The sequence below is a fragment of the Microcebus murinus genome, chromosome 12, assembly GCF_040939455.1.
Source record: "Microcebus murinus isolate Inina chromosome 12, M.murinus_Inina_mat1.0, whole genome shotgun sequence".
In the NCBI taxonomy this organism is placed as follows: domain Eukaryota; kingdom Metazoa; phylum Chordata; class Mammalia; order Primates; family Cheirogaleidae; genus Microcebus; species Microcebus murinus.
The window spans coordinates 82472352-82488981 of record NC_134115.1 but is presented as its reverse complement, the minus strand read 5'-3'; the positions used below and the strand labels follow the sequence as shown (position 1 = coordinate 82488981).

Here is a 16630-nt window from a genome sequence, read left to right as displayed (position 1 = left end):
CAATTTCTTTGTTATAGGTCTATTCAGACTATTTTATCAGTTTTGTAAATGTCTTTCTAGAAATGTATCCATTTTATCTGAGTTATTTAACTTAACAGCATGCAACTGTTTGTAGTATTCCTTTATAATTCTTTTTATTTAAAGTCAGTATAATTTCTCTTTCATTTCTGATTGTAACAAGTATTTTTTTTTATCTTGGTCAATCTACTTAAATGTTAGTCACTTTCATTGATCTTTTCAAAGAATCAGCTTTTTGTTTCACTGATTTTCTCTACTGCTTTTCTATACTCTATTTTACTAATTTCTGCTCTTATCTTTTATTTCCTTTCTTCTGTTTTAGGTTTAGTGTGACCTTCTTTTACCAATGTCTTATGGTAGAAGGTTAGGATATTGATTTTGGATCTTTCTTCTTCTTAAGATAGGCACTTACAGCTATAAGTTTCCCTATAAAAACTGTTTGAGCTGAATCCCTTAAGTTTTAGTATATTGTGTCCTCATTTTCATTCATCTCAAAGCATTTTCTAATTTCCTTTTTGATTTCTTCTTTGACTTATTTAGGAGTTGTTTAATTTCCCCATATTTCTGAATTTTCTATTTTACTTCTGTTATTGATTTCTAGTTTCATTCCCTTGTGGTTGGATTAATACTTTGAGTACACTTGAGAATATATATTCTGCTATTGTTGGGTACAGCGTTCTACAGACATACGTTAAATCTAGTTGGTCAACAGTGTTGTTCAAGACTTCTGTTTCCTTATTGATCTGCCTAGGTTTTCCATGTACTATGGAAAGCCGAGTATAGTAATCTTTAACAATTATTGTTGAATTGTCTTTTTCTCTCTTCATTTACATCCGTTTTTGCTTCATGCAATTCGGTGCTGTCATTAGGTACAAAATTGTTAGATCTTCAGGATAGACTGACCCTTGTAAGAATATAAAGTGTCACTTTTTAGACAAGGCACTGTGGCTCACGCCTGTAATCCCAGCATTTTGGGAGGCTAAGGTAGAAGGATCACTAGAGCCAGGAGCTCAAGACCTGCCTGGGCAACATAGTGAGACCCTGTCTCTACAAAAACAGAAAGAAAATCAGCCAGGAATGGTGGCAAATGCCTGTAGTCCTAGCTACTTGGGAGGCTAATGCTGGAGGAGCCCTTGAGTCCAGGAATTCAAGGAGGAGTGAGCTATGATCACATCATTGCACTCTAGCCTGGGTGACAGAGCATGACCCTGTGTCTTAAAAACAAATAAGCAAAATGTCCCTTTATGTTTCTAGTAACATTTTTTGTTTTAAAGTTTATTTTGTCTAATATCAAAATAGCCACTCTGGCTTTGTGACTGCTCTTTGCATGGTATGTCTTTTTCTATGCTTTTATTTTAGATCTATTTGTATCTTTAAATCTAAAGTGTCACCCATAGACAGCATATAGTTGGGTGTTTAATTCAGTCTGACAATACCTGCCCTTTTGATTATATTGCTTAACTCATTCACATTTGATGTTATTACTGATATAGTTGGATTTAGGTTTGCCATTTTACTGCTTGTTTCTTATTTCTCATATCTTTTTTGTTCCTCTATTCCTATTATACTGTTTTCTTTTACACTTAGCAAATATTTTCTAATATAGCATTTACATTTCTTCAATGATTTTTTTCCATACATATGTGTTTTTATTTATATCCTTAGTAGTTGCCCTAGGAACTTACACTTCCTCAGGGGGCTCAGACTTACACAATACATCTTAATTTATCAAATCAGCTTCTGATTTATGCTAACTTAATTCCATTGAGATATGGAAAATTATTCATATACAGCTCTATTTCCTTTTCCCCTTTTGTGATAGTTATTCATATTACATCTATAAATGTTGTAAGTTCAATGATACACTGTTACAATTATTGCTTTGTGTAATTTTATAAGCACATTTAAAGAAGTTGAGAAAAGCAAGCAAACATATTTATAGCTTTTGTTATATTAATCTCCTTATTAATTCTGATTCTCTTCATTTGTTCTGTGAATTTGAGTTCGTGTGAACATTGAGTCATTTCCTTAGCCCAAATACATTTCCGTTCCTATCTCCTTTTTCCTGTTATTGGCAAACAAAAATTATTGTTTGGAGTCACTTAGTTTCAGCCTGAAGAACTTCCTTAGTATTAATATTTCATGTAGGGCGGGTCTGCTAGCAACAAATTATCTCAGTTTTTATATATCTCAGAATGTCTTTATTTCACTTTCAGTTTTGGATAGTTTTGCTGAACATAAAATAGCTGGCTAACTGGATTTTTTTTTTTTTAAACACTTTGAACACTCTGAATGTTATCCCACTGGCTTCTTGCCTCCATTGTTTTTGCTGAGAAGTTAGCCATACTCTTACTAGGGTTCGCTTGTAAGTAATGAGTCATTTATCTCTTGCTGCTCTCAAGATTTTTTCCTTGTTTTTGGCTTTCAGTATTTTTTACCAGATATGCTTCGTTGTGGATCTCTCTTCATTTATTCTATTTGGAATTTGCACTTCCTGGGTATGCTATGTAGATTATTGTTTTTCAATAAATTTGGGATGTTTTCAGTTATTACTTTGAATATTTTTTCTGATCATTTCACTATCTCCTCTCCTTCTGATGCTCATATTATGAGTGTATTTGGTGCACTTAATAGTGATTCATATTTCTCTAAGGCTCTATTTTTTTCCATTCTTTTTTACGTTCTTGGGTAATTTCTACCGATCTATTGTCAAGTTCATTAATTCTTTCTTTGGCCAGCTGAGGTGTACAGTTGTGCCCCTCTAGTGAGTTTTTTAGTTATTGTGCTTTGCAATTCCAGAATTTCCATTTGTTTTTTTTAAAAAATAATTTGTCTCATTATTCACTATTTGATGTGACACTGTCATCATATTTTCCCTTAAGCATGATTTCCTTTAGTTTATTAAACATATTCATAATAGCTACTTTGAAGGCTTTGTATGTTAAATCCAACTGGTCACTCTGAATAGCAGTATCTGTTGCCTGCTTTTTCGGGGGGTGGGGTATATGGGTCATTTTTTGTTTTTTTTTCCCAGCATGTCTCACAATTTTTGGTTAGAAACTAGACATTTTAGAAAAGTTGTACAAACTCTGGGTACTGGTCTCCCCACTTCAAAACTTGTGTTAATGCTTAGCTTGTTTAATGAGTGACTGGCTAGGTTATTTTAGTAAATTCCAGTGGTAAGCCTCTGATGTTGCTCCTCAGGGGGCTCAGACCTGGAATTGCCCACAGTTACCCTGAGATGAGAATGGTTTTGGCAGGGTGCTCTCTGACTCTCTTTTTCTCTGACCTACCCAGCTGTTAAGTGCCACTAATTGTTGGCTGATTGCTCTACTAATTTCAACAATGCACTGGACCATAAACTACTCCAAAGACTAAAGGATTCAAATCTGGGGTTTTCTAAAGGGAAAATTCCAGAGGTCAATGGCTGAGATTTGTTTTGACCCCTGATGGTCTCTTCCCAACTTAAGTCTTTCCAGGGTTTCCACAGGTAAAGTAGGAGGTCTACAGCTAAGGTTAAGTGTCCAATGAATCTACCAATCACCTAATTACCTTTCACTACAACATCCATTGCTTTTGACAGTAATTTTAGGCTTAAACTTCTTTACACTTTCTTGTAAATGAAGTCTATGTCTTTGTGAAGAGATCAGAACTATGTTTTATGGCCAGCTTTTCCCCACAGGCAAAATCTCTGAGCCATGGCTTTGGAACTGGAAGTGGGGACAATGGCACACTTCTCATTGAGTGACACCATAGCTTTAGTTGCTGTGCCCAAAGTTGAGCCTCTGTCCCAAGAGCAGAGGCTGGGCAGAAAAAGGGAAACCCCTACTCTCAGTCACACTTGGTCAGCAACAGGCAGCTAGAGGCAGGATGAGAAATGCTATGTTCTCCTCCTCCCCCAGATGATAGCCCAGACTGTGAGCTTGGGGGGAGGGAGTCTTGTCTTCTTGACTACACCAATCTGGAGTAGACTTACCATCTCACTCAGCTGGGATAGGGGAAGGAAGGAATGGGTCTCAGAACAAATAACAGATTCTTGCTGTTCTTACCAAATTTTAGTAAATTTCCTTGAATAAATGTTTCTTCATTTGGTATATTTCCTTCAGAACACTTCCGGAGACCTTAATGTTTTAATAATTGTCACCAGTTTTGCTTGGGGAGTAGGACATACTCTCGTCCTGGAAGTCCCTCTCAGGCAGTGAGCTCTTAAAAATGTAAATTAGATCATGGTCCCACTCAAACCTCTCCAAAAATTCCTTTCATATTTTTTCTTATAAGGTCCAAGTTTCCTGCTTAGCTCCACAAAGTATAAGATCCACCTCTTGCCCATCACTTGATCCCATCCCTTACCACTTTTCACTTTCTTCACTCTTCTCAAATATCTGCCCTAACAAGGGTTAACCTCCTCAGGCTCTTTGTATTCACAGTTCCCTCCTAAATGCTCTTTCCCCAGATTTCTCCATGGCTTTCTTCCTCATTTCACTTGGCTCTTACCTCAAATGTCATATCAAGACCTTCTCTAAAATAGTACCTGTCATTCACTCTTTATTTACTTTTTTAGTTTTACTGTGTTTTATTCCCCTTGAGACAGTGTCTCACACTGTCACCCAAGCTGGAGTGTGGCAGCATGATCAGAGCTCACTGCAACCTCAAATTCCTGGGATCAAGTGATTCTTCTGCCTCAACCTCCCAAGGAGCTAGGACTACAGATGCCCACCACCATGCCCAGCTATTTTTTAAAAAAATTTGTAGAGATGGGGTCTCACCATGTTGCCCAGGCTAGTCTCAATCTCTTGGCCTTAAGCAATCCTTTTACCTGGGCCTCCGGAAATGCTAGGATTACTGTGATCCACAGTGCCCGGCCAGTTTTAATGTTTTTCATTTATTCCTTTGTACATTTATGAGTGAAAGAGTTTTTAAACTTTTGACAAAATTTTTTAAAGGTCAAAGAACAATCACAATGTGATTCACTATTTATCCATGTGTCCTGCCTTTTCTTCACAGCACCGAAATTTACTTGACACACTTATTTTCTTATTTGCTTAGAGTCTGTTTCCCCGGTAGAATTAAAACTAAGAGGGCAAGGGCTTTGCCATGTGCTGCTCTCCACTGTACCCCAGTATCTAAAACAGTATTTGGCACATAGTCATTTCTTAATAAATATCTGTTGAATGAACAGATGGAAAATAGGAATTGAAATATTTTTAAAATTACTATTTTAAATGACAACTTTGATAATCTGTTTTTATTTGTATCCATAAAGAGCAGAGTAACAGAATATGGAAAAAGTAGTAATAGTTGTTTATCTGGCTGAGAGAAGATAAAAAGAAGTGGTCAATGGCCAGGTATTCAAAGTTCTGTTTCAATAATCCTAACTTATGTTTATAAATAGCATTGCTGACCTGCCAGTGCCCTATATGTTACATATACCAGGACCAAAAGATATAAGCATCTCTAATTCAGTGGAAAAGTGAAAAAAAAAAATACTAAAATGACAAACGTTTATACTATAACCAAAAGTTTTGACACTTAAGGGTACTGGAAGATTTAGGAAAAGTGAATCGAAGATCAAATACAAATTTCTCAATAACTATAAATAAAACTCTTTGACATTATAGAAAACAGTATATCATATCCATGTTTTCACTTTCCCTGCATATCCCTTTCCTTTTAAGGCCAAGTTTTGCAATGGGCTTAGCAAAACTACGCAAAACAAACTAAGGTTAGGGAATTTTACCTTGAGTCCTGTTTTCTCGTCATCACTTCCATTATTTGTAGATGGTGTCTCATCTCCTTGCCTGGAAACCAAGACAAAATCTTCACTATTAAGAGTAGATACTGAGTCTGAGGAGACACTGATTTTTCCAACAGAGGCTTTGTCATCCATAACTCAAGAATGAGGCTCAACTCATGAATGATTAAATATTTTTAAAATGCCTGAAAAACAAAAACCATAAAGATACTCATATAGAATTCTAGATATTCAATTATGCTCTAATTCTCACAAAACAGATATGGAAAAACTGAAAAAAAATACTTCCAAAAAATTTTCCTAAGACTGTCACTACTTTCAGTTTAGGCTTTTTATTCCAGATAATGAGGGAATTTTATGCTATTCAGTACCAAGACATTTCAGACGTCAAAAAAATAAATAAAACATATCCCCTTCAGAATAATACTACCTATCCATAGTGATTTCTTTAGCATATGTTGCCAACTCCAGTCTTAGCCTCCGAAAATAAATGAAGTACTAAACTTTTGTTTTCTACCCTTTAATTTTTAAAGCTGTACACATAAATGAAATTGAGCACACTTAGTTATTATGAAAAGCACAATAACTAAGGTTTTCCTAGCATTATTGGTTAGTATTTAAAATACTAACATAGTTTTTTTTTTTTGAGACAGAGTCTCACTTTGTTGCCCAGGCTAGAGTGAGTATTGTGGCGTCAGTCTAGCATATACTGGACATATACCAGTACTGGACATATACCATGTGTCAAGCAGTATCTTCCACTCAAAGGCCAATATATATATCAGCTGGCAGCAGGAATTACATAATTTCTGCGTAGTATAGTTGGAAAAAAAACTTAGAAATCATCAACACTGTTAAACAATAAAATAGCAATCTCAAGAGAAGTATGGTCATTTAGTCAATGGCACAGCTGAGGCTACAACCCTGGACTCTCTGCTTTTTTTTTGAGACAGAGTCTCGCTTTGTTGCCTAGGCTAGAATGAGTGCCATGGCATCAGCCTAGCTCACAGCAACCTCAAACTCCTGGGCTCAAGCGATCCTTCTGCCTCAGCCTCCCAAGTGGCTGGGACTACAGGCATGCGCCACCATGCCCGGCTAATTTTTTCTATATATATTAGTTGGCCAATTAATTTTTTTCTATTTATAGTAGAGACGGGGTCTTGCTCTTGCTCAGGCTGGTTTTGAACTCCTGAACTCGAGCAATCCGCCCGCCTCGGCCTCCCAGAGAGCTAGGATTACAGGCATGAGCCACCGCGCCCGGCTCTCTGCTTTTTATTTAAACTAATTTCTCTGTTTAGAGGCTATTACAGGTTTACATTTAATAGGACCAAATCTAAATACATAATGTGGCATTCAAAAACACTTCAAAATGTACTTTTGAAAAATTAAAAGAAACATGTTTAAATTAATGCCATTCAATGAATACTTATATTGAGTGCCTAGTGTATAAAGTGCAAGCTATGATAAACAAATTAGATCCTTGCCCAAAAAGAGTTTATGGCTTAGTAGAGAATAAAGGCAAATTGTATAGGCTATTAAGTACAGACTCAGGGTAAAGAAAACTATGGGAACACATTGGAAGAGGGGCTAAGACTTCTGCAAAGGATATATACTATAATACCTCCAAGTATTTGCCTTCATAGGATCCTCATTCTGGTGTGGTTTCCTTGCTTCTGTACTCGATCAACCTCAACTCATTAATAATCTACATCTCTTTCTCTTAGTAGTCTTCTCAGTCCACTTGCCCAATCTTACCTCACAAATGAACTGCTTCCCTTCAGTCTGTTCCCATAGTATTTACATTTGACTTTTTTATAGTATCTATGTTGTTTTAATAATTTGATGGTAAGTGCCTCCTTAATTTAATCATCACATCTATATTTCACAGATGAGGAAATAAAGGCTTAGACAGATGGTATAACTTGAACATAATCTGGTTAGAGGCAAAGTCAAAAATTAAACCCAGTTATTTATGACTTCCCTTTAGATTATGATGGCTTTCTAATGCCACAACTTTGTGCCCTGTCCCAAAACATTCAGCATTGGGTGAGGAAGTCTTTTTTTTTTTTTTTTAAACTTTTTTAAGGATTAAATTTGTAAAAAAAAAAAAATTATTTTTTCTCTTTTACTTAAGTGGGAACTAAGGTGATGGCGAAGAAGTCTTTATTTTAGAACTTGTACTTTACGAGGGGTTTTCATGCTTAATTAAATCTTTTGTCCATCTTTTAAAATGTGATTAACAGTAGGACAGCAAAGGACTTGGGAAAATGTTCTAAAGCTATGATCTCAGAGACACTAACAACTTTTTATAATACTCTATAGTATTCGGTATTTACAAAACTACTTCGGTATTTACACTATGGAATTGAGAAGATTTGGCAGGCTCAAAGTTCCACCTATTTTCTTTGAGAAGGTGATAGGAAAATACACTTTATAACATACTTTATTGTTTGTTTTGGCAACTGCAAGTAACTGAATCACTCAGCAAGAATGAAGTTTATCAGAACACTAAGTAATACAGGAAAAATCACACAAGACTTGTTTTCTCTGGCCTCTGCGGACAGAAGTGAAGAGGGAGCCCAAGGCTCCACAAGCTCTGGGTAAGACAACCCCTTCCCTTGCCTCCACAATGAAGAGATACCTCAGAACCTGGTGTACTTTTGGCAATATTCTTGAGATTCACAACCTCTGTCTCAAGACTACAAGGACTAATTTTGGTTTTAATCCCTACTTATGTCAGTTACCACAAAAAGTCCCCTACTCTAATTCTTCATCCTTCACACTGTAATTCTAATACCCATGGACAATAAAGTACAAAATTCCACCCCTACTGCCATCTTCCTTCCTATCTTTCTCCATAGCACCCATAACCACTTGACACACTTTCACATTTTAGTAATTTGTTTTTAAGTGTCATGTAATAGAACCTAAGCTTCATGAGGGCAGGGATTTTTGTGTTTGATTAACTGCTACACCCCTAGCACCTAGAACAATGCCTGGCACACAATAGGTGCTCAACTATTTATTAAAGTAGGGTAAATGGCAAATAAAGATGGAAAAGAGCAAGAGCCACTCAATGAAAAGGTAAGACCATCTTTTATAAATTGACAATAAGAAGAGTAGTCATATTTGTGATGGTGAAGCACACAATTAGGAGTTAAGAAAAACCCAAAACAGTAGAACCAGTAGGACACTGTTTCTACTACTTACTAATAGAATGAGCTTGTCACACTGACCCTCAAATTCCATAACAGAAAATGTTACACTATCTAATAGAGCAATTGCAAAAATTACCAAAGACTATATCTATAAAGCATTTAATACATATAGAAAATTATAGGCACCCAATAATTATAGCTTTTCAAAAACTAACTTCCAATTTGAATTAACAGATATTAACTGATTTAAGTAATCCAAGTTAGGAAACACTGAGGTAAATAGATAATAGATTTTCTAATTTCACACTGCAATTTGTTTATATCTAAACAAATGCAAAGGAATACTTCCAATACAATTGCCTTGTCTACGTATAATACAAAGGAATAAAATGCATACATTCTTTATTTCATTTTATTATCCTAGTAATTCTATAAGATAGAATAAGGACCATTATCCCATTTTAAATAAGATAATGTACATATGAACACTCCAGTATTTAGCAGGCACTCACAGCTTGTCTCTTTCTTTCACAGAAGTGATGAGCCTAGATCCTTGTTACATCTAATTACCAACAGGGCCAGGTTGATGAGTGCACATTCAGGGATGTTTCCTTCTCTACATCTCTTTTAATAAAGTCAAGCCACTTGACAGAATAGATAATTTTGTTTATTTATGCAGCCTCCTGCATCACATCCAAAAGTTCAATTATGCTTTGTTTTCAATCATCTACCCTTTCAATGCTTTTATTAATATTCTTATAGACATATACAAGTTCAGCAGATTTTTATTAAAAATTAGTCTCATGACACCAAAACTCTTTATCAACTTTTTGCCCAAATTGATCACTCTGTGCCCTAAGTGATAATTTTATACTGCAAAGAATATAACATAATATGCATCTCAATATGTTGACTGGAGTCACATTCATTCTCCTTTTCCTCTTCAACACTCTACATCCAGCTACTGGAGTGAAATGGAATGAACTGGTTAAGACAAGACTCTTTTGACAGTCCTTCAATAGCAGTGGGCTCATGGATAATCAATGTTTACCTTTTAAAAGCTTGAACTTTTTTTTTTTTTTTGGACAGAGTTCCATCAGATATTTGTATTGTTTCTAGCTACTAACATCATTTTGAACAGTAACATAAACAGGGACCTTCCAGTGGCATGGATTTGCTAATGTGCAATTAGTGGAGGAAAAAACCACCTCCTGGTAAGTGACCCACTTAGCTTAATAAAAGAAGCATGGGTGATATTCTTAATTGAACTTGACATGCTAGAGGCAAAATGTGCTAATGCCCAGACACCAGTCCGGTCCTTGGTTCGCCTTTATTTCCTTGGTTTTCCTGAGACATTCTTTTTAAAGGAGTATTAACTGCCTCCACCACTACTACCACTTCAATGGGACTCCCTATTCTCACTGAACAGTCCCTTCCAAAAATCAGACCCTTTCTTCTCACCAATCTTCACTGAATCTCTTCTTTTAAAAACCAACAATAACACAATTTGCAAAACTCAACGAATTCTTTCAGTCCTCATCTTACTCCTACCAGCTGAAGTAAATGAAAATGCCATTCATTTCCTTATTCTGAAACTTATCTTTTTGCTTCCATTTTCTACCTCTATCTTTTTCTAGTCCTCATTTAGGTTCCTTTTCTTCTACTTAAAAAAGTTCATTCTTGTCCCTCTTTTCCCTGGCTATCTCATTAGCTAATATAGTTACAACTTTCTATTGGATGCTAATAGATAGATTGGATGCTCTAGCCCTATCTTTTCTCTTGAATTCTATGTGGGTATTAGTGTTATGTTTTCCTTTTTTCCAATTCAGTATCCAGTATCTGATATGTGCCAGGCACTGTGTATATTGTTATGGCGAGGAATAAAAGTTACTCCTGGCCGGGTGTGGTGGCTCACACCTGTAATCCTAGAGCTCTGGGAGGCCAAGGCGGGTGGATTGCTTGAGGTCAGGAGTTCGAAACCAACCTGAGCGAGACCCCATCTCTACTAAAAAAAAAAAAAAATCACAAGAAACTAATTGACCAACTAAAAATATATATACAAAAAAATCAGCCGGGCATGGTGGCACATGCCTGTGGTCCCAGCTACTCGGGAGGCTGAGGCAGGATTGCTTGAGCCTAGGAGATTGAGGTTGCTGTGAGCTGGGCTGATGCCATAGCACTCACCCTAGCCTGGGCAACAAAGTGAGACTCTGTCTCAAAAAAAAAAAAAAAAAAAAAGACTCCTTATTTTTGACAGTCTTACAGTAGAAAAAAGAGACTAGTAAACAAGTAATTATAGTAAAGTATAGTGGTTGTTACAATAGAGGTATGCAAAGGGTATTATGGGTATATACTTCAGGGCTCTACAACATGTGCCCCATGGTCATCTCAAAACCAATTCCATGTGTTCAAAACCAAACTATGTAACCCCCTCATGTCAGCATATTCTTCCTAGGTTCTCTACACTATTAACCACCACAGATCCATGATAGACAGACAGATACATAAATAAATAAATCCTTGACTCCTTTTCTTATTCTCCCTTGAAACTCTAACGGATTATAGTTCCAAAATATACTTCAAATCTATTCCTTCTTCACCAACACTCATGTTACAAACTTGTATTTTATTCTCTTCCAACTTGGCTACAACAGAAGTCTTCCTTTCTAGACCTACTAAGGTCACTGATTATCTAGTCCCTATAGTTAATTTCTAAAACTTAAATTTAATCATATATTCCACCAACCATCTTCTTCAAAACCACTAATTGCTTCTGACTAAAAACGGAATAAAATCCAAACTCCTTATATCACTTAGTTCTACAAAATCTGGAGCTAATCTATCATTCTAGTCTTAGCTCCTTCTAACAAACTATACAACACATCAAATGTTACATATTTTTATTTTCAAGTCTTTTCACATACTGCTTGCTAAACTGAGAATGTGTCTTTGTTTCCTAATTAGCCTTTCTCTCCCAACAGCAATCTAGTAATACAATCAAGTATTCAACTTCCCCCTTTTCCCTTTCTGCAATGTTCATTTTATTCTAGCATGCCTAAGAGTTTTGATTTTTAGTTCTATCACAGGTTTATAGCATGCATCACACAGTAAAATATTAACACTTCTATTCTACTCTACCATATTGATTGATCCATTCACTCCAGAAACAATTACTAAGTATAAACCACCATGTCAAATGCTGGGAACACAATGAGTACAACATAGTTCCCAGAATTAGTTTGGACAGGGATTTTATGTTTTATTCATGTTAATTTCACATTCTTGCTTAGTGGTAGTGTTTAATAAATGTGGTTGGTTGAATATACTTCAGTATTTAACTAGTAGGGTCTAAGTAATGTGAGGAGGACAAATGACAAATATGCTACGTTACATGCATGTATTGAGGATGTGGCTACAGATGATGACTAGAATATTGAATAGACTCAAAAAGAACTACCATTGAGAGTGTCCAACCCTTCAAGTCCCCAACTGTCACAACCAAAAACAAGTTAAAGAACACTGAGTCATAAAACACACTTTGAACCCTCTGGACCAAACACTCTCATCACTTCCCTTCCAATCCAGTGAGCAAATGAGAACAGCTTTAGGGAATCTTAAGAGGGATGCTTAAATCATCTTGCTAAATCTGAAGAGAAAGTAACACTTATTAGTTCTTGAGTGCCAATTATAAGCCCAACACGGTACTAAAAAGTTTTACATGCATCATTATTAATCTTCGCACTAACCTTGCCAGATGAGTATTAACTTCATATGACAGACAAACTGAGGCTTAGGCAGGTTGATAACTTGCTTAAGTTCACAGAGAAAATTGTGGAACTTGTTCCAAACCCAGGTATCTAGGTGTCTCTGTCCTTTTCTGGATTGCATGTCTCTCCTTCTTGATGACCCTATCTCCATTCTCTCCCCATTCCAATCCATCCTCTATGCTGCTCCCAGTTGTATCCTTCTAAAACACAGATCTGGCAAGATTACTCTCTGTTCAGAGAAAGAATAAGACAGGAAGTAGCAAAAGAATCAAGTCTGAAAGATGTTGTAGCAGGCCAATTCCTGTGGGTTTGTAACTCTTTAAAATTAAACAAGCAGAGTACAAATAAGTTATATATATAAATCACACTATATTAGTCTCAACTTTTTTCTTTTTTCCCTGGCTCTGAACTTTGTTTTCCTGCACTGGTTTTCACATGACTTTCTCACAGCCTATCCCTGGAAAGGGTGGGACAAATCTAACAAAACTCAATGGAATACCATCCCTTCTTTATAAAAATAAATTCCTTTCCACCATTACTAAATGCTAAACAATAAAGGTCTTTGTTTTAAGTCTAACTCTCAATTTGGTGGCTGTTTCTTTGAATTATTTTAGTTAGCTAAGAAAACCATAATAATTTAAACTTTCTGATTAATTTCAGCTTAGCTTAAAAAACCAAAACCAAAAGAAAACAAACTTAACCATCTTGGGCCTACTTGCACCTAAAGGCAAGAAAAACCAGCTTATCTAAAACTCACTGTTAGGCAAACTTTAACCTAATTTATTTCTTCAAACTATTAAGTGATTTTTAGTTCAATTGTGGGTCAATTAAAAAAAGAAATGAATTAAAGGAATATAGGAATTTGAAAGACAAAGTTAAAAAAATTTTCTTACAAGTTGTAAGCTCTTTGCATTGTGGTTAAAGATACATAAATGTTACCATTTTAGCTATTTTTAAGTATACAGGTCTGTGTCATTAAGTACATTCACACTGTTGTGCAACCATCACCATCAGCCATCTCTGGAACTTCTTTTTACCCCAACTGACACTCTGTGCCCATTAATGCTAACTCTTCATTCTCTCCTACCCCTAAACTTTGGCAACTACTATTCTACTTTCTGTCTCTCTGAATTTGACTACTCTAGGTACTTCATATAAACAATGGAATCATGCAATATTTGACCTTTTGTAACTGGCTTATTTCATTTAGTAGGTCTTCAAGGTTTATTCATGTTGTCAGAATTTCCTTCCTTGTTAAGGCTGAATAATATTTCACTGTATGCGTAATATATTTTGTTTATCCATTCATCCTTTGGTAAGTTTTTAAAGCCTGATTGTAACTTTATAGGATCTTTGGATAAATTCACAAAATCAATATAGCAAATGTTCTAAAAAGGCAATGTTTTCAGAATTATTTCTCCCTTTCTAATGAGTAATCAACCCCCCCTTTTTCTAGATAGGGTCTTGATCTGTTGACTGGGCTAGAATGCAGTGGCATCATGTCATCACAGCTCAAAATCCTGGGTTCCAATAATCCTTCTGCCTCCACCTCCCAAGTAGCTGGGACTACAGGCACATGCCACCATACGTGCCTAATTTTTCTCATTTTTATAGAGATGGGGTATTGCTATGTTTCACAAGCCAGTCTGGAGCTCCTAGGTCAAGTGATTCTCCTACCTAAGCCTCCCAAAGTGCTAGGATTATCGGTGTGAGCCACTGCACCCAGTCAGTAATCAAGCTTTGTCAGTTGTTTTTTTTTTTTAAATTTAACAATCTAGTATTATTAATACTTTAACAAAAAAGAAAAAAAGATTGGGAATTGAATTCCTGGGTCCTTTTTTTTTTTTGTCTTTTTGAGACAGAGTCTCGCTTTGTTGCCCAGGCTACAGTGAGTGCCATGGCGTCAGCCTAGCTCACAGCAACCTCAAACTCCTGGGCTCAAGCAATCCTCCTGCCTCAGCCTCCTAAGTAGCTGGGACTACAGGCATGTGCCACCATGCCGGGCTAATTTTTTTCTATATATATCTTAGTTGGCCAATTAATTTCTTTCTGTTTATAGTAGAGATGGGGTCTCACTCTTGCTCATGCTGGTTTCTAACTCCTGACCTCGAGCAATCCGCCTGCCTTGGCCTCCCAGAGTGCTAGGCACCATGCTGGCTCTAGGTCCTTTTTTGATTTGACTTGGACAATGCTGTAGCTTAAGTTATGTAAAATGAGGGGACTGAACCCTTTCTTCCTGTGTTGAATATCCAGGAAAGGGGAAAAAAACATCAGGTGCTTTCTAGTTCAATTTCATGAAGTAGGCACAAGTAGCTCAATTTCTACAAATGAATAAACTAGGACTCAGAGTGATTAAGTAGCTTACCTTCCATCATATAATAAGTGCAAGACTTGGGATATCAATGTCTTTCTGATCCTAAAATTCATATCTCCCCTATACCTTGATATGTCTAATGAAAGGTACAAGAGGTAAGAATAGGGATAAAATGCACATAAAACAACTCATTTAACTCTGCGTTGATTATTTGAATGCAATAATATTAACACCTGAAAAAGTAAAACCTTATAAATGTTTTTTTCATGTTTCTGTAGATAATTCAGGAAAACAGCACTTTAATTTTTTCCAGAATTCTAGGTATTCTGGCTTTATGCCACCTCAACAAGGTACCTCTGAAACTATCTGAATTGCTATTTGGATGCCATTTCCACAAAAGAAATTACCCCTGGGAACACAGGGAAAGTTAGCTTAATGTCAATGTACTACTCATTCACAGGTCAGATTTGATTACATATCTGACTTTGCTATTATAGATAAAAAACAAAACAAAAACAAAAAACTTTGTCTTTACTTTTTCTGAACAGATTTCTAAAGTATAATTAATTAGCATTTTATAAATATAAACATGAGCATACTTTTAAGCAATGAAGAGTTGTTCAAAGATCTTTCCATCTTTTAGGAAATTAGTTAATATAGTTCCTTCTCACTCATAATTAGAAAATGAATCTATTTCATTTAGAATATCCACTTGTCTACACTTAGATCAGAAATGTTTGCATTATTCACTTCTTCTTAATCTATGTGAATTTAATGCCAAGCAAGCAAATCATTCAATGACCAAAGCCCTTATAAAGTAAACGCAGTAAACACAATTTCTTTTTTCTATAACCTGTTTGATTTTCAAGGGAATGAGCAGAGAAACCACGAATGTTTGGTGGAAGACACAGGTGTTTTTTGCACCTTCTTATGAGAAGGCCCTGGTCCATAGTTATATAGGGATGAAAAGACATTTGACAAGTGTGTCCAATAAGGGATGAGCAGTCAACAAGGATTTACTAAGCACTTCATTCACACCACTGTAATAGGTACTATGTAAAAAGATATAAAATTTACAAATATTTAAATAAGTTCCACAAATATTTTTAAACCAATCTGAAAAGATCTTTTCTTATAACCAAGACATCAAACTAAAAAACAACAACAAAAAAACCTTTTTGCTAGAGGATAATTTTTAATATATGCTTTTAAGGTTAGACAGAAATCAGATTTTTTTCTGAATTCACAGGGAATTCAATAGGTAGCTATAATAAGGATATAACCATTTCTCTTCTGCAGATATAGAGGTCTAGTCATAGAAAATCATGTGTTAGCATGAGATTTATGAGACAAAACAGATTTGTGAGACATAGTCCTACTCTCAGTTTATCAGCATACATTCAAGGAAGGGCACAAGAGAGTTTATTACCTCAATGGTAAAAATATTACAATCATTAACAATAGCACTTTTCATTAGTATTATGCAAATGCCCAATTTGGCCTTGAACACTCTTATCATCTTTGATGATATTTAATGTATGATCCCAAGGAAAGATTCTGTGTATCAATTCTTTTAACTGATACAAAGGTCAGCCTCAGAAAAGGGAAAATAAAATTATAA

At 35.7% G+C, this 16630-nt stretch overlaps 1 protein-coding gene across 5 annotated transcripts in view; it reads right to left on the bottom strand.

The window, feature by feature from the left end:
- The window catches only part of RABGAP1 (RAB GTPase activating protein 1), a 155861-nt gene that overhangs the window by 127097 nt on the left and 12134 nt on the right, over window positions 1-16630 (bottom strand). For 3 of the 5 annotated variants that reach the window (XM_076009019.1, XM_012771822.3, XM_012771823.2), the window contains one exon: window positions 5756-5955. The exons of 1 other annotated variant lie outside the window; for it this stretch is intronic. In XM_076009019.1, the coding sequence (XP_075865134.1) occupies window positions 5756-5905 (150 nt within the window). In that variant the 5' untranslated portion in view covers window positions 5906-5955. Of the gene's footprint in view, window positions 1-5755; window positions 5956-12674; window positions 15526-16630 lie in introns of those variants that run through there. One more of the 5 variants, XM_076009020.1, reaches the window with a different exon arrangement.